The 24,476-nt window shown below is 39.2% G+C and overlaps 1 protein-coding gene across 3 annotated transcripts in view; it reads left to right on the forward strand.

Moving 5' to 3' along the window:
* LOC145495879 (uncharacterized) overlaps nt 1–23,214 on the forward strand; it is a 31,119-nt gene extending 7,905 nt beyond the window's left edge. Inside the window, exons 2-10 of one of the 3 annotated variants that reach the window (XM_081475472.1) lie at nt 4,952–5,048; nt 10,365–10,856; nt 11,873–12,303; nt 12,898–13,660; nt 16,224–16,335; nt 17,737–17,986; nt 18,693–19,484; nt 21,189–22,419; nt 23,112–23,214. In XM_081475472.1, the coding sequence (XP_081331598.1) occupies nt 4,994–5,048; nt 10,365–10,856; nt 11,873–12,303; nt 12,898–13,660; nt 16,224–16,335; nt 17,737–17,986; nt 18,693–19,484; nt 21,189–22,419; nt 23,112–23,116 (4,131 nt within the window). In that variant the 5' untranslated portion in view covers nt 4,952–4,993 and the 3' untranslated portion in view covers nt 23,117–23,214. Of the gene's footprint in view, nt 1–4,951; nt 5,049–10,364; nt 10,857–11,872; nt 12,304–12,897; nt 13,661–16,223; nt 16,336–17,736; nt 17,987–18,692; nt 19,485–21,188; nt 22,487–23,111 lie in introns of those variants that run through there. The other 2 variants (XM_081475470.1, XM_081475473.1) reach the window with 2 other exon arrangements.
* The last annotated feature ends 1,262 nt before the right edge of the window (nt 23,215–24,476 follow it).

Here is a 24,476-nt window from a genome sequence, read left to right on the forward strand (position 1 = left end):
GGGAGGGGGGTAGGCGGGCTTGCGCGGTTTTGGTCTTAAGAGAGGCTGCCTGTGAAGTCATCTGCCGTAACTGTCCCAACACTTTTGACCAGGATTGTAGTCTTAAATGAAGAGCTAACATCCATCTTGTTTTGTTCGCGGAAGTCGGTCACGGAAAAGCGAATTTCAATGAAATATATATATATATATAATTTGATTAAGCAATTAGCCAAGAATAGGTTGGCCGCCAAAACAGCTTAGGGTTTAGCCTAACTCTAAACTGAAGTTTTAAGACTGAAGGAAAAAAGAAAAAAAGCATTGAGAATTTCAGTTGTTTCAAACAGGAACATTTGCGCACAATGAACTATACGTATAGCACGTGCGTAACCTGGAAAGCAATCCGTCCAGCACAGTAATTGTTCAAATTAACAGCTTACCGAGACACTCGCACTGTTGATGCCTCTTATCTACAATTTAAACTTTTAGGATTTGTTTAATTTACTTTTTCCGACTTTTTAGCAGGAGAAAAGGCACTAAATGTGCTGGTACAAATAAAAAGGTTTAACCGAAAATCGATCCGTCGAAATCAACAAATACAAATTTAATCACTGTAGCGTTCTTTCAGATCACGTAGGGCTACAAACCAACAATATCAACTTGTCATTACGCTTAACAAATGAACTTAGAACGATTTTCTTTCTAGAACTCGTTCTTGTAATTAAAATGATCAAAGAAAGAACGACAGCTTAAAACGACATAGCAGTAACACCCGAACTCCAAGTAAATTGCTTTTAATTGGCGTTTTTAATTAGCGAAATTTCCAAAGCGATGACTTTCAAAATATTAAAGTTAAAAGTGGTCCATTATGTTTTTCTTTTTTCACCCAAATGTTCTAAGATAGCCATCTGCGGTTTGTTGGAAACAAATTATGTATTCAGGGTGACCGCCCGCGTCACGCAATTGTTTACATTCTCACGGCGGTTCAGGGAAAAATTTATGAGAAGCAGAGGCCAAGGCGGGCGACTTAAAACCATTTGCCCAGAGATGTTTTTTGATTTTCAAACAGGTGGGTGTACAGTTAACCCGTAGAAAGTGTTTTTATGGTATTTAAAGTTATAGCCCATAGAAAAATCTGGCGATATTTTAGTGCTATAATTCGTTTGCGACACATTGTAAAATTTTGCGTGTCAGTTTGATCTCTTTTCGGGCTCAAAACTAACTTTGATTTATTTTATTTTTCGCTCAGTGATACCACGAAGACCTGAACTGAATATAAAATCCATTGAAAGATTCTCAAGTAGCTGTTCTGCGGAGCGCGAAGCAATCAAATATTCGGAAAATTCAGCAAAACCGGAAGTAGATTTTGAGCCCAATCGGGTCGAAATCGTTTTTCGCAAATTTCTCCCCAAAAAAGCTACATTAGCAGAAACTAACTATGGTTCGTTTGTTTACTAGCTAGGGCCAATCTATGGGCAAAAAATGAGCAAAATCGATTTTTCGACTTGTGCCGTTGTCTGGTCCATAGTTATGGGCACTGGCTCTTAAGAGTGAATGCCTATGAAAATGGACCTAAATCGCCTATCAATGGCACAAGTCGAAAAATTGATTTCGCTTGTATTTCGTCCATAGATAGGTCCTAGTAAGAATAGAAACGGACCATAGTTTCTGCTAATACAGCTTTCTTTGGTAGAAATATGCCAAAAACGATTTCGACCCGATTGGGCTCAAAATCTACTTCCGGTTTTGCTGAATTTTCCGAATATTTGATTGCTTCGCGCTCCGCAGAACAGCTACTTGAGAATCTTTCAATGGATTTTATATTCAGTTCAGGTCTTCGTGGTATCACTGAGCGAAAAATAAAATAAATCAAAGTTAGTTTTGAGCCCGAAAAGAGATCAAACTGACACGCAAAATGTGTCGCAAGAGAATTATTGCATAAAAACATCGCCATATTTTTCTATGGGCTATAACTTTAAATACCATAAAAACACTTTCTACGGGTTAGATATACACCCACCTGTTAAGGTATCAAAAATATCTCTGGGCAAATGGTTTCAAGTCGCCCGCCTTGGCCTGTGTTTCTCATAGATTTTGCCCAAAATCCGCCGTTGGAATGTAAACAATTGCGTGACGGGGATAGCCACTCTCGATTAAATATTCGTTTCCAGTAATCCGATGAAAGCAATTTTTGAAACGTTGTGTGGATAAAATAATGGAAATTTTTTTGTTTGTTTGTTTGTTTTTTGTTTAAGTTGGTATGTATACATATATATATTTTTTCATTTGCATTGCAACACCCACGACATCCCCGATAAAGAACGTTACTACAGTACTCCGGGAAATGATTTTAACACTTGTTTATTTTATTGATTTCACTGATAACTTACAATACAGTCGCAGTTTTAAAGATACACTTAACCAATCCTCTATGGTTTATGGCAATTGAATCATTGACTGACAGATAAAGTCAAGTGGAAATACCATAAATTCTATAAACTACTAACTGCGTGACGGCATCTCAGCTCTTCTAGCTGTGTAGAAAATTTGTACCTACACCATATGCTCAAACTCAGCTAGAAAACCCGGAATTTCTTGAATTGAATTAGCCGAGGAAGAAATTGCGTTTAAGTTTCAATCATACTGGGAAAAAAATCCATCTTTTCTACTTTGGTTGTTTGATCAATTAACTGAAATTTGCAGATCATAACACCGGTAGACAAATAAACATAACAGTGGTCGATCTAGGACCAGGTTTACACTAAAGGAGTTTTTTTAGGATTCGTAAAAGTTCCCGGATTCATCAATTTTAGAGTATTCGGACTAGTAGGGGTTTACAGTGAAAGGATATTCGGATTCTTAACCGTTTACACACGACGATAACTCCGGGAACATTCATGATGGAATGGTTAACAAGCAGTTTGTTGCCTCGACAACGAGAAACGATATGCCTCCGAAAATAAGGCTAGGGGTAGGTTGAGACAGTCTGAAGTTTTCTTTCAACTCGCTGACTACGGTACTGTTGTCCATCATGTCAGGTCCCTCAAGGTATTTATTCTGGTCTTTACTTAATATCTAGAACCGTCGAGGTTTTCGATCGTGCCATCGTCGTCATCTGCGCAGTAAAGTATAAATTGGGTTTTTGAGGAATATGGCATTACCCATTATAAAAGTGATTACCTACACCTGAAACAGCACGAGGTAATCACCCAGCGACCGCCATCAAATGGCCATCAATGAGCCTGCGACTCGACTACGACTGGATCATGTAATCCTCCATTTCCGTTCCACCGCAAACTCAAAAGATCACAGGCGGAAAAATATCTGGATTCGAGAGAAAATCGTTTACACGACAAAAACGACAAAACGGATTCAAAAGTTTTCGGATTCATTTCAGCTGTTTGAAACAGAAACATTCGCGCACAATGAACTATATGTATAGTACGTGCGTAACCTGGAAAGCAATCCGTCCAGCACAGTAATTGTTCAAATTAACAGCTTAGCTTACCCAGACACTCGCACTGTTGATGCCTCTTATTTATGATTTAAACTTTTAGGATTTGTTTACTTTACTTTTTCCGACTTTTTAGCAGGAGAAAAGGCACTAAATGTGCTTGGACAAATAAAAAGGTTTAACCGAAAATCGATCCGTCGAAATCAACAAATACAAATTTAATCACTGTAACGTTCCTTCAGATCACGTAAGGCTGCAAACCAACAATATCGACTTGTCATTACGCTTAACAAATGAACTTAGAACGATTTTCTTTCTAGAACTCGTTCTTGTAATTAAAATGATCAAAGAAAGAACGACAGCTTAAAACGACATAGCAGTAACACCCGAACTCCAAGTAAATTGCTTTTAATTGGCGTTTTTAATTAACGAAATTTCCAAAGCGATGACTTTCAAAATATTAAAGTTAAAAGTGGTCCATTGTGTTCTGCGGTTTGTTGGAAACGAATTATGTATTCAGGGTGACCGCCCGCGTCACGCAATTGTTTACATTCTCACGGCGGTTCAGGGAAAAATTTATGAGAAGCAGAGGCCAAGGCGGGCGACTTAAAACCATTTGCCCAGAGATGTTTTTTGATTTTCAAACAGGTGGGTGTACAGTTAACCCGTAGAAAGTGTTTTTATGGTATTTAAAGTTATAGCCCATAGAAAAATCTGGCGATATTTTAGTGCTATAATTCGTTTGCAACACATCGTAATATTTTGCGTTTCTGTTCGATCTCTTTTCGGGCTCAAAAGAAACCTCGATTTATTTTATTTTTCACTCAGTCATACCATGAAGACCTGAGCTGAATGTAAAGACCATTGAAAGATTCTCAACTAGCTGCTGCGTGACGCGCAAAGCAATCAAATTTTCAGAAAATTTAGCATAACAGGAAGTAGATTTTGAGCTCAATCGGGGCGAAATCGTTTTTCGCAAATTTCTTCCCAAAAAAGCTGCATTAGCAGAAACTAACTATGGTCCGTTTGTTTACTAGCTAGGGCCAATCTATGGGCAAAAAATGAGCAAAATCGATTTTTCGACTTGTGCCGTTGTTTGGTCCATAGCTATGGGCATGGCTCTTAAATAACTTATTTATTTTTCCTTATCTTGTAAACTGGAGGACAAAAGTTCAAGACCGTGGGTAGAGATTTAGAAAAATCCGGACTGCGCTGAAAACCAATCAGATTGTAGGATTCGTTACCATGCACTCTTGTAAAAAAAAAAAAACAAAAAACAAAAAACAAAAAACACGCAATTTGTGAATGGGTGGTTAGTAATGAATAATCATTAAAAAAAACCCAAGTTATCACGAAAATAAAAACGACCAAAAGTAAAATAAATAATTGATCATTACAAACGGCGCCCTATGGTTATCTTTGTACAGTGTACCTGTGTAAATCCAGTTTCCCTCCTAGGCTACTGAAACTACAGATTCAGCTCATTGAACAGGGTTTTGTTTCTTGAATTTGACTGTGTAGAATGGTCAGTCTTTTGCACATGACAATGATGTGGATCTATTTATGGAAGTGTCATCATTAACCGGTGAGAATGTGGAAAAGTTGTTCTTAACAATAGGTGAGTTTAAAACCGATCTGTTTTTGTTTTACTAAATTTTTGGGTATTTTCTGTTCACCTTCGTCATAGCTACAATATTAAAGGGTTCGTTACTGCTTGTACTACAAACCTGTGTGCTGTCGTTTTTAATTTGAATTAGAGATGCGTAAGCGCGAGGGAACGTTTTACCCTGGTTAACGTCATCGCTGCCCTAACTCCTACATATAACTCCTCTTGTGGTATTTGGTCACAGCTCGTTCGAAGACCCGGGCATGTATCAGTTGTTTATCCCTGGACTCAGTATGTTGTTTATTTCCTGATTCGCTGTTGCTCGCATGTTTTGCTCCTTGCGAGCTCCACGAGCGCTTACAAGTACTCTCCATAATCTAGGCGAAGAAACAGTTATAGCACCTCACTTTGTATACGATCCTTAGGACTTGGTTGATCGTTGGTCGGTCCTTGGGCGTTTTATGAGGTAATGTTCTAAGCGGTCTATAAGATAGTCAAATGTGAAAATTTTGGAGGACGCAATCCAAACGATTAGATGCACCCTTAACATAAGGAAGCACCGCAAACTCCAGTGCCCTCTCCTGTGACTGTCTAGGTTTGTTTTATTGTTGAGACACTTCCTTAATAGTCTGTCAGGACACCAATTCGCTTTCAAATCGGTTAAAACTTGTTCCTGCTCATTTGTTATTAGTTCAGGACGTGAAGTTGGCATGAAGTAGGTTGGCACTTTTTTGTAATGCGGAGGTCCCGAGTTCAAATCTCCTACCTGCCACTAGATGGATTTGTGTTTGGTGGTCCGAGATCCAACTCCTCCACGCTTTGTAAATAGCCAACTGCTCAGTCTCCTGCCAGTTTGGATTTTTAACATGTGTCTGTTCAAGTTACAATATTTGTTTACTCATTTCAGTGTCGTTAATTAGCACAGTAGTGCTAAAGGCTTTTGTATAGGTAATCATACGGTTTCGAGTTCAATTTGGAATTAATTTGCACGAGTGAGTTTTTCAAAAAGCTGAAATTGCATGAGCCGCTTCGGCGAGTGTAATTTCAGCTTTTTGAAAAACTCACAAGTGCAAATTAACTCCAACTTGAACGAGAAAAACCGTATGATTACTTATTAATAATATAAACATGAAAAAATTCGCGCGGAGGAAGTGCCGGAAGATCTTTCTTGAAGCCATTTTTTCTCATTTGAGAAAACTTTTTTCAAAGTTTCAGCACAAAATTTTCGTCATCATTTTACGTGATATCATTTTTTAGAAAAGTTCCTATTTTCTTTCAGTCAATCATAATCCAGAATTTCGATGTGTAATTTGCACTGGTGTTACACTTTTGCACTGATGTTACACTTTTTGCACTGGTGTTACACTTGAACTGCACTGCTCTTAGCCAATCAGAATCGAGTAATTTTTTCATGTGTATTATTAACACTGTAATAAAGTGATTTATGTTATTAATTTGAATTGACCAATCAGGATTTAGCAGGGCCGGGGGAAACTATTGTCGATGTCAATGTTTGTTAACAGGAAAGGCTTTGAAGTCGGGAAACTTTTCTCACTAGAGACAGCGTTGAATATTAACATAAAGAAAACTATAACTTCGAAAGCCACAGCAGATTGTAAAAAGTGAAAAATATGAAAAATTTTGTGTCTCCAAGCTTTTGATTTGGCGCCGAAGATCAGTTTCTCCGGGCGCGTCCGGCGACTCGCTCTTCACTCGCCGAGTGTCGCTAGGTAGCATATTAGTTGTGCTATATATTTTGAGCAAAATATGTTGCTCCTCGTCAAATTAAGGTATCAGTTTACTCCAAATGACGATCATTCGTTTGCGCCGCTTTACGGTCGGACATTTGACGCAAACCGCAGTAAAGTATATTTTTTCTGAAAGCTAAGAATTGTAGATTACGAAGGTATATTTATTAAAATAAGAAAATTAAGGTTTTCCAATTATAGTGCTCTATTTCCCAAAGTACAGAGGTTCACTAATCAAGTTCGTTCCCGATCGGGTTTAAGCGAGAGGACGCGATGAACATCGCTATCTATTCTTTTCTTCCTTTCTCTAAAACACGGTGGCGGGAAATTTTGATTACTTGTGTGGTTTGTTTTTGGCACTTTGAAAGTTGATAAAACATGCGTTTTCTTCACTAAAATAGTCATAACTTTTGAAAGAAGCAAAAACTGAAAATTTCCCAACACCGTTTGTTTTTTGCCTGATTTTCGGGCAACATTCTGTCCAAAAACGAACTCAAATGGTGTGCTTCACTCGCTGAAATTTTTGTTCCGGGATACGAAGGAAAATAGGCTTTAGGGCGCTCTTCCGGTGTAATGAGATAGTTACGTAAACGTGTGAAAATAATGACGAGTTGATCGATAAAGTGAAGGCTCATTTACTTAAACAAGAGAGTTCAATTACAAAGCGGGTTCAAATGTGGGTCACCCGGAAACACTGACCCCCTCGTCCGCGGACCCTCTACGGACCTGGTCCGCGGACTACACTAGGGACCGGTCCTTGGACTCCCCCTACAGACCCCCTCTACCGACCACCCCAAAATAGAGAAAAAATAATAAATAAAGATTTCACTGATGGGTTGTCTAGTAGATTACTCGTGTCGGTGAAATTTTTAGTGTTACACCGTGCAAATGTAACAGCCTTGAATTTTTAACACCACCCCCCCTTCCCCCAAAATGCTAAAAAGCTTTTTTCAGTGTGACATGCCAATGACAAAAAGAAAGAAAGTTCTTACCCTCTATTCAGGGCTCAATCTGGTTATGTAAGATGTGTTTTTAACTTGTTTAAGTTTGTTTGTTTCTGTAATTTCGCTGAGAAAATTGTGAAGCCTGGAACGAGTTCACGAACCCACGGGAGAATGGGTTAAACAAAATGGCAGAGGGGAAAGAGCACAAATGAGCACAAAGGAAAAGGCAGTGTGTAATGATATAACTTGCGCCCGAGCATGAACGGAAGTCGGTTACATTTGCACAATGTAACGTTCGAAATTTTGCCGGCACGAGTTATCTAATAGACAATGAGTAAAAAATATAAAGCGATACTACACACCAAAACATCTAATAAGAGATTGATAATTCAACTGCTGTGAAAATCAAAAGAAATGAAAAGAAGAAGAGTGTGACAGTTTTGCGTGCGCGCGCCGACCTGTACAGCAAACAGGTTTTCAACTGTACAAATAACTACAATATCTTTGTACTGTTATTTGGACGCTATTTGCTGCAGTTGGATAGTAATTAATGATTTTTTAAATTCTATTTTTGGGGGTGGTCCGTAGAGGGGGTCTGTAGGGGAAGTACGTGGACCGGTCCATAGGTGGTCCGCGGACCCGGTCCGTAGTGGGGATCCGCGGACCGGGGGTCCGTGTTTTCGGGTTACCCCTCGAATGCTGCTTCCGGCGGAAAATATCCTTTGCAAGATCTGAATTCCACCGCTCGTGCTCCCAGGTTAGTAAGAAAATATTTTTCGCGTCTGTTTCTTCTTTTCGATCTGTAAAACGCATTAGCTTAGAGATGCCGTAGGCAATGAAAGAGCGCACTCGTAAACAACGTAAAGGAAACCAACGAGATACCGATTGAGTTGAGATGTTACCGTTACCGCTTCGAACGGCGAAAGCGCCAACGAAGTATTGCTCAGAGAATGTCCAATATCTTCCTCGTTCAGTGCAGGCAACTTCTCCTGCTCGAAGCGGGAACCTTTGTCGCTACCTAGATAACGCATCAGCCCAATTCTGATCGATTGTTTTTGAAACATTTCTGCCCTGACATTTTGCTATGTGGTGATTTCTTCGCACTTGCAAATGGACAAGAACTTTTGCGTTTCTCCGACGACATATTTAAGCTCAAATTAACAATCAACAAACGCAGAACATTCAGAACGGCTCGACGACTACCAAACACAAACGTTAGACAATCGTACTACGTGTGAGTGAGTGAGTGAGTGAGTGAGAACTTTATTAAAGTGTCAAAAACCTTATAGCCTGGAAATAATACACCATACTAATTAGGGGACACTGCTAAGAAACTCTACTACTGATATTAATACAATAAAAAATAAATGACTTGAAGGGCATTATGGCGGCAATCTGTCACGCAACTTTTTAACGCACTTCTCGTGACAACCCGTTGACAGCTATCAGTTAGAGGTATTTAATGCAAGGAAAGGTTTTTCGTTTATAACTGCTTAGAATCAATCTTTTTTCATAGTATTTTTTTTTTTAATGAAAGATCGCAATAAGATTTATCTGAAAAAGCGAAAAACAATTCTTTTGAAAAATGGTAAATTTTGGGCTATACTGATACCTTAACTCAGAGTTCTCGAGTGAAGTTTGTGAAGAGGCCAAAACAACTTTAGCATTCTCTCTATTTTTGTTAACTGCGAAGAAAAAGACTATTATAAGGGCAGCTTGTTTTTGACTGACGCTTGTACTGCGGGCGCAGCAACTGTATGCAAGGTATGTCAGTAGCCAAAGTTTAAAATATCAGTACAGCCTAACCTGTGGTTGTTAAAGTTGTGCCACTCTTGACTTATGTCTGTGCTCCAGCTGTTTTGTGAGTGGGGGAAGTTCCTGCCCACTCCTAGTGTAGTGTTCAACGTATCTTCAAGAGGAAAGCTTTACCGCGCTTTTTGTCTGCCATAGAACTGTCGGCGTGGCCGCTGTTTATCAGCTGAGGATAGAAGATGATCAGGACAAATTCGGAGGGGTTTTTTAGACGCATTCGACACGATAAGCTTTCCTCTCGAAGATAAACACGTTGTGAATGAACATCACGTGATACGAAAAAGTCACGACGCTACAGAAAAAATGTCCTCACATGGCGCATTTCAATGTACCACGTGATTGGTTTGAAACAAACTCGCGGCATCAAAAACGTTACTCTAAAGGCGGCGAAAAAATTCGAGGGTGTCGCGGTCTACTGGGAAGAGTAGTAACCTCAACAGAGTCTTCTAAGTCTGCTTTGCTCGTACCATTTCTCCAATTCCTTCACATCATCTTTCGATTGAGAGTGAGGAGTCATTGTTGTAAGGCCCTGACGAGAAAAGCTTTGTTAAGTACGATACTTGTCCCGGGCCGCTGAAATACACATACAGCATATTGTTGATGCCGCTCAATCGCTTTTAATATTCTGCTGCTAAAATTTAAACTACTGGCATGTTTTTCTCGTGTCCAATGTGGACTTAAATAGTACTGAGGCATTATGGGCAAGTTATGTTTCGGTTTTGTGGTTTTGATACTGGGCGTCAGAGACAGCTGAGCCTTGAATTTACGACAGGAACCTTTTTTAAATAAACTAAATCAGGAATTATCATTTTAATTTTTCGTAGCTTATAATTTGGATATCCAACATATTTCAACGTTTGCGCTTAGGAGGACAAGTGAAGATAGCAACGCTTTAAATCTGGAAGGGAGGAGATTGTTAAGGATTTCAGATAAGGTCACAGAACTGAAGGAGGTGGAAATACTAAATCTTTCACACAATGAACTCACAAGGTTGCCAGCAAGTGCAAGCAACCTCACGAACCTCGCAATGCTGAATTTGAACCACAACAAGCTAACACAGTTTCCTGAAGTTGTTGTCGCCCTGATCAACCTGACGCACTTGTTTTTGAATGACAATGAACTCTCAACACTGCCGGCAAATATGAAAAATCTGGAAAAATTAGAAGAGCTGGAATTGAGGAACAACAATGTAGAAAGAATCTATGAAGATATCGTTGACTTACACCGTCTTAAAAAGCTGTCCGTGGCAGGGAACCCCTTGGGCTTTGAAGAAATTGAAAGTCTCATGACGCAAGGGATGTCATTAGACATTGCAGGTTAGCATAGAACCTGGTCGGTTACGTTATGCCGTGCCCTGGTGTATCATAATATAGCTACATATCTGAGTTGACTGCATACCTCTTAAAGTTGTTGTTAATAGGCCAATTCTAATAGAGTATGCTGCCGAACCTTGAGGGACTAAAACAAAAGAAACCATTTATTCGTACCTCAACCTCGATGTTGTTTCTTTGGTTGTAGTCCCCTAAGCCTTGAAGCCATGTTAGAATTTTATAATCTATGCTTACGGTCCATTTATTACATGTATTTAGTGTATAGGCGAATCTTTGCTGACGTCATTGTTTACATTTTTCCTCATTAGCATACGACGTGACTCAAAGAAGCCGCGGCCGTATATATGAACTAAATGGAAAAGTTGATAAAGCTGATTAAGTGAAGCAATTTGTGCAACTTTCAGCTCTTTGCAAGCATAATTGAAGGAAATATCAGCCATCAAAAACTGAAAAATTGCAGTGTGGCAAAAAAGTTAATGAGCCATACATTTCTCTGTAAAATTTCGAGTTTTTAGAAGAGAATTTCTCCGAAAACATTTCGTGTATTGGGCTCAAATTTTCCGAGGTAACTGAAACTGTTATGCCCTTTCAATATTCAGAGTATTTCTTTGATTAGCGTCATCAGATAGTGATAAGCAAATGCTAATGAGGCAAAAAGTGTAAACAAAGATTCGCGTATTCTAATGTGGATGCGAATAAGATACGCAGTTATGATCGCAAGTTGCGCTTATTTGTTACTTTGTAATCACTGGCGAACCTCTGTGATTGAAGCATACGACAATAACCAATATCACTTCGTTAATAACTGTTATTGCAGTTATCAGCGGCTTGACACACAAACGAGGCGAAAGTGTCAATCATTGACCCTTTCGCGTCGTTTGCATGCCTGTTAAAACGAAAGAATATTTGACCGCAGACTCAACTGCAATAACAGCTATTCCCATATAAACAGCCTTGGCAATCAGAAAAATCACTGCATTTTCTTACAATTACACCCATAGTTCCAGGAGAAATACAAGCACAGGGAGATGTTGCAAAGCTGTTCTATGAAAAGGCTTTGAAGGATGGTTCTGTGAATGTTTACCGTGGTAGAGTATTATTGGTCGGCCAGGATCGTGCAGGGAAAACAAGTCTGAAGAAGTCTCTCTTAGGTTTGCCATTTAACCCTAAAGAACAGAGTACTGAGGGAATCGAAGTTGATCCTTCAGTCTGCGAGATTGAAGTCGATCAAGTAAAAAACTGGAATTCCACTAGCGAGATTAAGCCAAGTCTGGCGGAATTTTCTGAAGACATATCAAGAATGTTAGCTGAAAAACATTATCACTGTATAGTCAATGAACTAAAGGAAGAGTCGGTAATGGAATCAGATCTAAAACTGACAGGAGAAGAATCAACAATGGAGGTGGGCAAGAACAGCTTGGAAATGAATCAGGTTTGTACGTTGAGGTCTCGGGCGACTCTAGTTTAAAAGTGAATGGTATTGTCGATGTTAATTGAAAACGACACTAAAAGCGACCATATATAATCTCTTTTGGTGGCTGAAGATCATTAGTACCTACATGTAAGAGGTCGAGGAGTGATCAGTGTAAAACAATGCTGAGTAACACTGATAGGCCAAGAGTAACGTCCCAGACATAGGACTGATATCTACTTCCTGATTGACTATTTGCAACTTACTTTGACAGCACACCCCGGCACCATAGCACGGTTGAAGCTGTTGTATGGCGCCACAGGACGCGACTCGTGTACCTATCTTCTAAGAGCATAAAACTGGGCATTTTTGAAACAGGATTACGGTACATAAAAAAGGAGCTAGTATACATAATATTTGGGCTTTGACTGAATTGTAGTCAGACTAGATAGATAAGGTAGACTCATTTACAATGCAAAGTGAGTTCCTGTGGGCAAAAATGTGACAGTTCTTTTTCAGTAATCCTACACTATTTCTCAGATATAATTATCGATACTGGAATAAGCAGGTCCTAATGAAACGAAAATGCTACCTCTTTTAAAAACTCCATTTTAGGTTCCTGAAAATGTTGGCAATCTCAAGAACTCAACCATTTCCCCGCCAGAGAGTGAAATGCAAGTGCAAGCTGTAACAAACAATACCGTTGATGACCTCCCAGATGACAGCAGTGTAAGTTCAAGTAGAAATTCAACATTAATGATGCATGCAACCTCGCCTCCAGATGACGTCACAGAACATGCGTATCTGAGGTTGAGGAACATGCTTAAAGGCGTGCACGGTGACGCTAAAAATGCTGATGACAAGAAAGAAACCATAGTTACTGTAGATTTGTGGGATTTTGCCGGACAGCACCTGTACTACGCTTCTCACCCTGTGTTCCTGTCATCACGAGCAGTTTATGTCCTGGTGCACAACCTCAGCAAGGCACTAGACTCCCCAGCCCAGCCCTGTGTTAGACAAGGAACATGTGATAAATTTTTGGAAAACCCAAATAACGAAACAAATCTGGAGAATCTGCTGTCATGGCTGGTAACAATTCACAGTATCAGACCAACAGGAAAGGAAATGGTTAGCAACTCAGGCGGCATGCTGCCATATCTCCGACCTCCAGTGTTCATTGTTGGCACTCATGCTGATAAACCAGTTGAGGATATCAAGGCTACGACATCAAAAATACAGCAGGAAATATCTGGTAAGGAATACGAGAAGCATGTTATCCGGCCATTCTTCAGCATTGACAACACCGGGCTGGGCGATAAGTCATTGTTACGCAAGATGAAGAATTTGTTTGTCAAGCCTGCGCAAAGGCCTAAAAGAGGTAAACAATTTTGTTGTGCTGGACCACTGATTGAAATAAAACATTTCAGATTACAATAAACAGACATTTTAGATATGACTATTAGCTAATTCAGGTTTAAGTCTGCATTTGGTTTCTTCATTAAATCCATCAGTAAAGCAAATTGGTAAAACAAGGATCTCTTTAAATACTGGCCATGCCTTTCTTAGAATTGACGTTGTTTTGTATGGAGGGAACAGTTTTAAGAGTGCCTGCCTGTAAAAATCAGACAAATTCTTAATTTCGCGGCAAGGGTCGAAAATTCGATTTCGCTCATATTCTCATGGTAGATAGACTAAGGCATGACAAAAACTATTGGATAGTTTTTTTGGCAAAATATCCTTTTATTTCAAAGAAATATGCAAATCACCAACTTCCGTTAAAATCGTCATTTGACACACCATTTTATTAAACAAATTTGAGAGCCTCGCATGCAAAACCACATCATTCTTCCGTCTTTAAAACACTCAAATATTTTTGTGCAATGTTTAAATGTGTACTGGGTTGGTTTTAGGGAATGTTGCGTTGTCTTTTTGGGTGCAAAATAATTAAATTTCGAAGACATGTACTTCATTCACTTAAAAGTATTTCGTGTATATAATTAATTTTCACCATGTGCGAAACCTTCAAATGGATTAAGCTTCTGGTGGTTGAATCGCAGAAGGATGATCTACAGATTCCTGTAAAAACTTCTTTGGGCAAATGATTGTGAGCGACGCGAGAGCTTATCAAAGTACGTCAAAAATGCAAATATTTGACCATCCGTCGTCAAATTTCAATTTACGGGTTAGACGTATATTTTAGAATGCGCCACATGACTTGACCTATAATAAGTTGAAATAGACACAGAGCTGATAATTTCGAAATGTTCTAACCTTATTTGTTGCAAAAGGCAGGTCCAAAGCCGATTTGACGTGTTTCTAGTCGATCTCTCACTATTCGTCGCACATAAAGCAGAAGTTTGCTTTTGTTTACACAAGGTTAACGCCGTTGTACATCGCCAACTGTCAACCTATTATTGGTCGAATACCATGAATCTGTGACCATCTTTCTGCGCATATGAACATCACTGCATCTAAGTCAAAAACGACTGAGTCATTTGTAGATAGTTGCTTGTTTTGCACTGCGCCAAAATAATACGTTTGATCGATTGCTGACCATTTCTGATTAGCGTGTCGGCGCAGCACAATCTTACAGCCGTGATTTGTTCGTCACGCAATGCTGTTACGGCATATGGTGCACATTTTGATCCATTTTGTATAGAGCACTCTCAGGATAAATGAAACAATTTAATCATTGTTCATCTGTTTGTTCATATATATAATAATATGTGTATATTTATATAATCGTATTCTATAGTGTACGTGGCCTCGGTCCAAATCACGTTTGTTGTACGTTTTGATGTTTCGCCATGAACCAAATTATAGATCAATAAGGCAAGAACTAGCTGAAATAAATATAGGAAATCACAACGTGTCTAATTCATGAGGAAAACAGACTAAATTTAATTAGTAATTACGTGAGTAAATAGCCCTGGCCATGCCATTTTATTTGGCGTATTTTGTCTGCCTAGTGGCGAGGCATTGGTATGTTTGTAACAGAAAATAGAGGACTGTTGTCAATTGTCAGTAAAATATTGTAAATAAAACACCTATTGACCGGTTACTTCTGCGGCCACCATTTGGTCGTTCCGATAAGGGTTTCATTATTGTATTTACCCCTATTCAGCGGCCACTCAAAATTTAAACACTTTGTTTTGGAAAGGGCGATGGCAGATAAGAGTCTGAAACTGAAGGTGCATGACGAGTGATTATTCAAATACACGTCTATTAATTATATACCCGAAATACTTTTAAGTGATTGAAGTACATGTCTTCGAAATTTAATTATTTTGCACCCAAAAAGACAACGCAACATTCCCTAAAACCAACCCAGTACACATTTAAACATTGCACAAAAATATTTGAGTGTTTTAAAGACGGAAGAATGATGTGGTTTTGCATGCGAGGCTCTCAAACTTGTTTAACAAAATGGTGCGTCAAATGACGATTTTAACGGAAGTTGGTGATTTGCATATTTCTTTGAAATAAAAGGATATTTTGCCAAAAAAACTATCCAGTAGTTTTTGTCATGCCCTAGCCTATCTACCATGAGAATATGAGCGAAATCGAATTTTCGACCCTTGCCGAGTTATTTTCCATTTTTATGGACAGGGACTCTTAATACATTAGGTGTATGTCTTGCGGTAAAGATAGCCTTGAAAAGATTTACATTGTTTACATCCTCTGCCTAAGATACCTCAAAAGGTTCATTTTCGGTTTGGTTTAAGGGACCATGAATTTTAGAGTATGTTTGTTTAATAATATCTTTCCTGAGCCGTACTCTCGAATTGTAGCAGAAAGTAGCACAAATCAGCACACGTGTGTAGAGAAGACACAGGTAATAAGAGCTCATCTGTAACAACTGCCATTCACTTAGGAACTGCCGCTTAAATTTGTTTGGATGCTTTACAGCTTAGGGTCTTGTTGCCATTTGTAATTTGCAGGGCGAGGGAGTGACACTGATGTTGGTAGTGGTGATGGAATTCATGCTCTTCGGACCAAAATTATGGATGTTTTGAGGGAGGAGCCATACATGGGGGAGAGGATACCAGTCAAGTAAAGTGATATCGCAAGAGGAAGAGATCTTCACACCTTTGCGATAACAACCGTTGCACAAGAGGCCTGTAAAAAGGATTCAATTGCTATGATCTCCCACTGAGACCTTTTTGGGTTTCTTTGCAACTAAATTGGTGGTGAATGTCTCTTTCCTTTTATGTATTTCATTTTTGTTCTTCCGTGCACTTCGTAGTTCTACACAGGGGTAGTGTAGTATATTTAGGGTCTGTCTATCTGTCTGTCTATCTGACATCATTTTATCACATTAGCACAACTAGTGTTTCCATTTTCCCTCAATCTTTCATTACTTTGCACTGACCGTACTTTCTCGGTTAAACGCCGTGGCGTTCATTTCAAACTTGGACTTGTACGTAGACCCGACATTTAGTTTTTGCTGCATTTTTTTAGCCTTGAGTTTATTAGCAAGGGATTTTGTTTGTCATTTTGGACAGCCATGTATTTAGCCATTATAGCTTAACCCAGAGAACCGACATTTAATACAGAAAATATGATACTATTCTTGGAAAGAGGTTTTGGAAGGTATATATTTTAATGCAACTACATTCGTTGAAATATCGAGGATATTATTTAGGCTATATAAGTAGAGAGAAGCAAGGAAATGCTCTCCAATGAGTTTATTAAAGAAGAATTGCGTGTTCTTATCGAGAAACTAGGATTTTTGACGAGCCATGTCTTACATTTGATTAAACTTAAAATTTCTATGAAGTATTACATGGAGATTTTTTGTGTACTTTCTTTCGAATTTTACAGGGAAAATATCCGTAAAAATCTTTCGATGGGAATTTTCCATTTATATGTCATCTTGATAACATATAGCATTTCCCAAGATTTTTTCTGTGAAATTTTCCCATGGAAACTATCAATTATCCCTTTCATGGAATGTTCGAAGCCCATGTTTTGGAATGTCATCTTTTTTCTTCCGTTAGGAGATTTCAATAAAGCGTACACTTTATTACCAAACTATAAAAACTCTTGGTAACAAAAGAAAGATAATTGAAACAGAAAATTAGTTAAATTCACTCAGAATAACTAAAAGCTAATCGAGTTGAGTGAAATGAAATAGTATTAATTATTTTATATGAAGAAGTTGGTTGGCATTATAGCTTCAGGGGGTGGAGGGGCAGTAAGGAGACAAAATAAGGGGAAAATGAAAAATATAAATAGATAAGTAAGCGGCGGGAACAAATCCCTAAATCACTAAATACCTAGGAATAAAGTAAGTTAGCAATAAATAAGTGACTAGTAAGTTTCAGGTGAATGTTGGCAATATGGTTGTAAGATGTTATGTTTAACTTTGTTTTTAAAAATTTTAAGGGGGAAATGTTTAATATTTGAATACTTTTCGAAGCTGATTAATTATTTTGTTTGATTGTTCTTTAGGTGGTTCAACTTCGAAAAGGTCGTTGAAGCTTTGGTAGCTGAGAATGTGTATCACATGAATGTGGAACAACTTCAAACGTATGCCAAAGAAGTGTGCTTTATTGAGGATGAAGACCAGTTCTACGCCATGCTACAGTTTTATCATGACCTCGGAATGATTGTAAAGCACCGCAGCACAGTCATACTGAAGGCGCAATGGTTAATTGAGCTATTCAAGATGCTGATAACCATACCACCCTTCAACAAAGCGGTACGAAGACGTTATGCTTAGCACTTAAAAGGCCTATATTCTATACGAAACGCCTAGCGTATTCCCCAAGCAAACTCTTGGTCATATGGACCTACGTATATTTTTATTGAGGACAGTTTTTAAATGAGGTCTGTTCCTCTGGGCGAAGGAGAGCGCATTAGCGGTGTAAGTTACTAAAGTAGCTATTTGCCCTAGATTAAAACTACGTTCAAAGAAAGTAAGTCTCAAAGTAATAGCTTAAAATGTGGTGAAACCAAAAAGCTGCCGGGATAGTTAAATTTAGCAAGATTAAGGTAGATTATGAAAGACGGACCTGTAAAGTGCGGGCTGAAGTCTTAAGATACATCATACCTCAGTGACATAAATTTTTACGAGAGGCGATTTCCGTTTCATTTCTCTTGGTCTTTAACTGGTGCTAGTGAACATACACGAGACAAATTACAGAACGCAAGGTCCATCAGGGTTGTAAAAATAATCCCTCAGAATTGTAGTATAATTATGGCCTCGCTAACCATGAGTTTCGCAATAGGTCAATGGTTATAGCACTCAGCTGATATATGGGAGGTAATGGGTTCAAATGCCGTCGGGGACTCAGATTTTCTCTTGTCACATGCTCGTGACATGTTGAGCTTCGGTTTCATAAATCTTCCTTTGCTTCAATGAAAAGTAATTGTGGAACGTAAGACTGTTTTTTGTTTGCTGTTAGGATCCCGTAGAATCCAAGTACTGGCGGGAGGTAGAGACAAGCGGTGTCCTGAGCATGGAACTTGTCGATCGTGTATTTTCCAAATTCGTTCAGCAAGGCCTTGTCAAGGAAGACATCTTGGACATGATGGAGCGATTTGGTTTGATTGCCAAGTTCTCAGCTTCGCCAACTGATGTGAAGTACTTTGTACCCGCTCAGCTTAAGTCGCCACCTGAAGACCTTGGTGAACTGGAGCCATCGCCCACCGATCCTTGCCCGTTGTATCTTCACTTTGTGGATGGTTTTGTTCCACATGGATTCTTCTCTCAGTTTGTTTCAAGATCGATATCTTGGTGTTCCAAGATTGGATCCGCACAACCCCCAAACCTGTACCGAGATGGAGCTTGGTTTGTTGTTGGTCGGCAAATAATACATGATATGATTCTGATTTGCAAAAAGAAGTTCATCAAGATTTCCCTCAAGCAAAGAACTGAAGAGGAAGCAGTTCCAGTTTCGACATCGCCAGAAACAGCAAGAAATGTACGATCCTTTGTGGAAGACACTTTACAAGATTTGTTGAAGCAGTTTCAGTACCTTGGTAATCTGCGATACGAGTTCTGTGTTGCATGCCCCTACTGTCTGCAGGGACGTCAAGTGTGTGCAAACCACAGCCAGACCTTGTGCACACACGAAGATTGTTTGCACCTCCTTGAAATAAAACAAGGAGAACGCTTGATCTGCATGAAAAGCTTCAGTGGCAAAGTACTCACAGTTCGTGGTCTGGAAAACTGGTACCCACAAAGAACAAGCCAGGTATGATTTATGAATAAAAAGTAATGTATTTGACAAGTAATAACACCAGTGGTTGACATAGTAGTTCAGCATGGGTGTTACAAAACAAACGCAAGAGGTGTTATCTACCATCATCTATTATTAAGAACTGGATCGTTGGATAATGCAATTCGAGAGTTTTTATTGGCTTAGTCATCATGGGTTGTGAGCTCTTATACCATGCTCTACAAATACGGTAAGTGTACGCGTGATTTTCTGGGCGTTTTTATTTTAGTTTAGCTTTCTATATTTTGGTCGCGTTTTTAATAAAACAATTATTCCACTCGCGCTTGTTGGATATTACACGATTATAGCCAACTCGGCGCTACGCGCTACGTCGATTAAAAAAATGAACTAATATTTTACCTACGAATCTCGAGATACCCTAAAGTCATTTAGTTTGTTTCTCACTGTCAAAATTACCTCGAAACTGAATATGGAACACAGTGTTAAATTCGGAATATAAATTTAAAAAATTAGCCGTTGTCGTTCACGTTCTCCAAACAACGCGAAATTTGGTCATTTTACGTTGTTGTTTTCCAGAGGACGGCAAAGAAATGTACCAAGAATTATAGCGCACGTGCACAGCTGTTGTTCTGCCCATTAAACCTTTTTGTTTAGCGACGTTCCCGTTGCCGTTGCCGTCGTGGTTTTCTGAAACTCCCTAGCATCGCATATCGAACGCGCGCTCGAGGAGTAATCGATAATTAGTATAATTTCCAGAGGTAAATATAATAATTGAACATTCTGATTGGTCGAAAAGCTCATCATATGACGCTATAGTCACCCCGCTAGAGCTTGGTTACTAAGTTCGCCATCTTTGCCATCTCGGCAAGTAAACATGGCGGACAGTTGCTGAATGAAGTTTTCATTTATTCGAAAGACATCACTCCAAGTCCAGGGTATTTGAAAGGATAGAGAATTTTCAAAATGGCTGCTGTCGCCCTTGGACCAAAAATCTTTTCAAGAACTCGTATTCAAGGCTTTTATGAATCGTAAATGCATGACGATAAAACGAAGGTGCTAGATGAATTTATTTTTCGTAGTGTTTCCCTCGTTTGTTTTACTGCCGAACTCGATGAGTAAATTGATTGACTATTGATGTAAACGTTAAAACTACGGCTGCATACGTGTATGCTCACGAACAATTGCGTCTGTGTTTTTATGTTTTAGTACGTTATTTTGTAGGCCTTAATATTCACCTCTGAAAATTATACCAAAACAATTATTCGCCTCAGGCTCAGTAAACATTGGTGAATATTCATTTCGACTTCGTCTCGGTGAATATTCACCAATGTTCACTTCGCCTTTGGCGAATAATTATTAGATAGTCGTCACCATTACTTGCCATTAGGGGGTAGCATTCGAAAGGAAGGATGTGACAGTTATTCAAACAGCTAAAGATCTGTTAAGGTCGCGATCAACAGTAATGGATTCCCCTGTCTTGTTCACATCTGGCAAGCTACGCGGATAAAACCATCGGTGAAATTGCCGCAGTTAACTTTTACCTTCATTTGTGTTCACTTTGGTTTTCGTGACGCGCAGCCAAATAAGCCAAGTTGAAAAAAAAAAAAAAGTGATGCAGTCTTACATTGCAAGAGAAGTGCATTTCATGCCCGCTTACAATATATACCGAGAAAATTGGCTGCGAAGCATTTTTATTAAGACGTTTTCATTTTCTTGTAGGATTTACGTCTTTCCTCTGGAGCCGGCACATCTCAGGGCGAGCCAGCACAAGATAATCCAGGGACGTCCGAAAGAGCTTTGAAAGTAACTCTCTTAGGCAGTGAGTGGAGGTCGAAAAAAGGAGGCCTGTCAACCGTAAACAGAAAGCTTGCCTTCCAGCTGGCAGAGCACATGGAAGTAGAAGTCACTCTATTAGTCCCACCGTCAGCCTGTTCTGAAGAAGAAAGGATAGACGCCAAGAGCCACAACATTGCCATTAGAGAAGCAGAGAGACTCGTGGGCTACGACTCCCTTGAATGTTTGATTGTCCCACCCGGAGACCTTGCCATTGATATCGTTCTGGGTCATGGAGCGAAGCTTGGTAAACAAGTCCAAGTCATTAAAAAATCGCACAGTTGTAAGTGGGTCCAGGTAGTGCATACTGCACCTGAAGAACTGGGAATGTACAAGAACTATTCAAAGGCGATTTCCAAAGGTGAAGAGAAGCACAGAACAGAGGTAGACTTGTGCAAGTTAGCAAATCTTGTTGTAGCTGTTGGACCCAGGTTGAAGGACGCCTACACTGCTTACCTGGGATCTTGCAAAGAACACCAAGATGTCATTCAGCTGACTCCTGGTATTTTCAGAGAATTTTCAGTCGTAAGGAAAGCCACTGAGGAGAGCAAGAACTTTAGGGTGCTGACCTTTGGCCGCGGTGATCAAGAAGACTTCAGTCTCAAAGGATATGACATTGCTGCTAAAGCAATAGTTGAACTGAAGGACAATTCATACCGTTTGATATTTGTGGGCGCACCAGATGGAAAAGAACAGCACGTCGCAGAGAACTTACTACAATGTGGAATCTCTAAAGATCAACTGGTCGTCAGGAAATTTGTGCAAAGTAAAGAGAGATTGAAGGAGTTATTTTGCGAGGTCGACCTTGCTATCATGCCGTCCAGGACGGAGGGTTTTGGTCTGACTGCGCTGGAAGCCTTGTCTGCTGGTCTTCCCATTCTTGTGAGTGGAAACTCGGGTTTTGGAGATGCACTGCGTTCGTTACCATTAGGCAAGCCATTTGTGGTGGAGTCAGCCGAGCCTAAAGAGTGGGCCAAGGCAATCGCAGCCGTCCGCCTGAAAGACCGAGCAGTGCGGCTGCAAGAGATTAAAAGACTGCGAACAAGTTACGAAGATACTTTCAGCTGGGAGAAGCAGTGCGAAGCTCTTGTTCAAAAAATGTGGCGAATAGTTCATGGTAAGACTTTCAATGGTGGCGTAGTTTGCTCTTAAGGTCCAATATCAATTCATTTTACACAAGACATTTAAGGGTAGTCGCATGTAGAGGTTAAATTTACACCACTCCTGCAAAGAAGTTATAAATTTCATACGTGGGAGAAGTCTTGTCGTGGAAAAGACATTTATGTGGAAGATGTGAGGCGCTTAGTTTTCCGGCGCCAATGTGCTGAAACGTTTATCAGAGGAACGAAAAGAAGTCTAATGTACTTTCTGTATATACGAAGACGATTGTTTTAATTTTCATCAGAAAATACAAACATAAACAACAGTTATCCACTGGATAATGATTTAACCGGTGGATAGCGTTATCTGCCCATTGATCAACTGGCCCCTGTTATCAACATTTTTCATAGTTTTTCTTGAACTGGAAGCAAAGTTCAACGATCTAGGGATAACACTCGTTTTACAAGCAAATCCCTGAATCAACGATTTGGTGCCAATCCTATGTGAATAGTAGCCCTTCTGATGGCTAGTATCTTTTTCCTTATTATTGCTAAGAAGTTTTGGTTTGGTTTGGACTGTCAACAAGTTATTCGTCTCAATGAAATCTTCTTTATACAAAATATGTACACTCGTCAGTGGCAAATCTATCTTGTCAGTGACATTTTCTACCACTCCTTTATTTGTTACATACACCGTCCTCTCTCACAGGTTAACAAGGCTAGACCGCTTCACTGTGGCGATACATGACTCAAGAAACTCCTGAGGAAACAATGAAATGTTGCAACTTCTTAAAACTGAAGGAAAGACTGCATTTGAAGAACTTCATGTTATTTTAACATGTACATTATGTAGCACAGGTATTATACAACTAGGAAATAAGTTTAAAAGTGTAACTTCTAACATCAACCTCAGTTGAAGCCCGCCTCAAGACCACTCCGTCAGTGCGATCGACTCATTTTTACGGGCACTTTTTTTGACCAGAAGAAAATGCTTAGTCAGTCATTTTCCTGTAATTTTCTTCAAAGAATCCCTTGAATTTGACCACAATATTATGATGTAGTTGTAGTGATAGTAACGGGATTCCACTGTATAACCTCTTGGAATGCTGAGATGTTATCTTTCAGAAGTAGCTTAAAGTTTTACGTTTCCCAATTTTTTAATTTGACAAATAGTCCGTTTTAGCTTCCAGTACTACACAAAGTCTTTGCAAAACATTCCAAAAGACGGGTGCTTTGATAATATATTTTTCACGCAAAGTATTAATACTTTTCAGTTTGAGAATTTATTGTATAGTGTAGCTGTCGCTAAGAATTTAAGTTTACACTCAGTGCTTCGGAAAGGTCGAACATTTTCATAAAAGACCTACATGTGACAATGTAAAAGGCAATTATGTTACTCCAAATGAGAAACAGAATATAATTAGTTTTTGAAAAGAAATTTTGAAACAGCATGGTATTTTATATCTTCAAAAAGTTAACCTGTAAATATGTCCTAAAACTTAGCCTGTTTAATTTTTGCAGGGGTCTCCAATTAACCCTGTAGTACAAGTAAAACTTGAGCAGGAACGTGTCCAAGTAAATTGATCGAAAGAGTGATCAATTCATTTAACGATCGTCAAGGTCGCCCAGGACCTTTACCCATGAATAAATTTATATGATTTTTATAAACCGAAATTCTGGAAAAGGTGTCGCCTTTTAAACACTTTTCGTAAAATTGTCTGAAACAGTTTTAGAATTTGAATTTGCTAAGAATTAACAGGAATATTCACGGATGACTGTTATCTTCCGGGCACATATGTTACCGTGATACTTAAAGCTACTAAGGCTAGATTTATGTAAAATGTGATTTTTGTGCTTCGAGCTTTCAGCTCCAGGAGTTTAGTGAATTGAATTGGTTTATAGTATAGATTCACGTGACAAAGTAAAAAATAGATCATGGGCACTCCAAGATTGCCTAGAGAAACAATAAATATTAAAGAGAAACGTTCAGTTATGTTTTAGTGATAACGGGCCGAGTATAGAAAGGTGACGAGAAGCACTAGTGCGCTGGACTCGGATCGAGCGGTCCTGGTTC

Source organism: Orbicella franksi, chromosome 8 (assembly GCF_964199315.1).
Source record: "Orbicella franksi chromosome 8, jaOrbFran1.1, whole genome shotgun sequence".
Classification (NCBI taxonomy): Eukaryota; Metazoa; Cnidaria; class Anthozoa; order Scleractinia; family Merulinidae; genus Orbicella; species Orbicella franksi.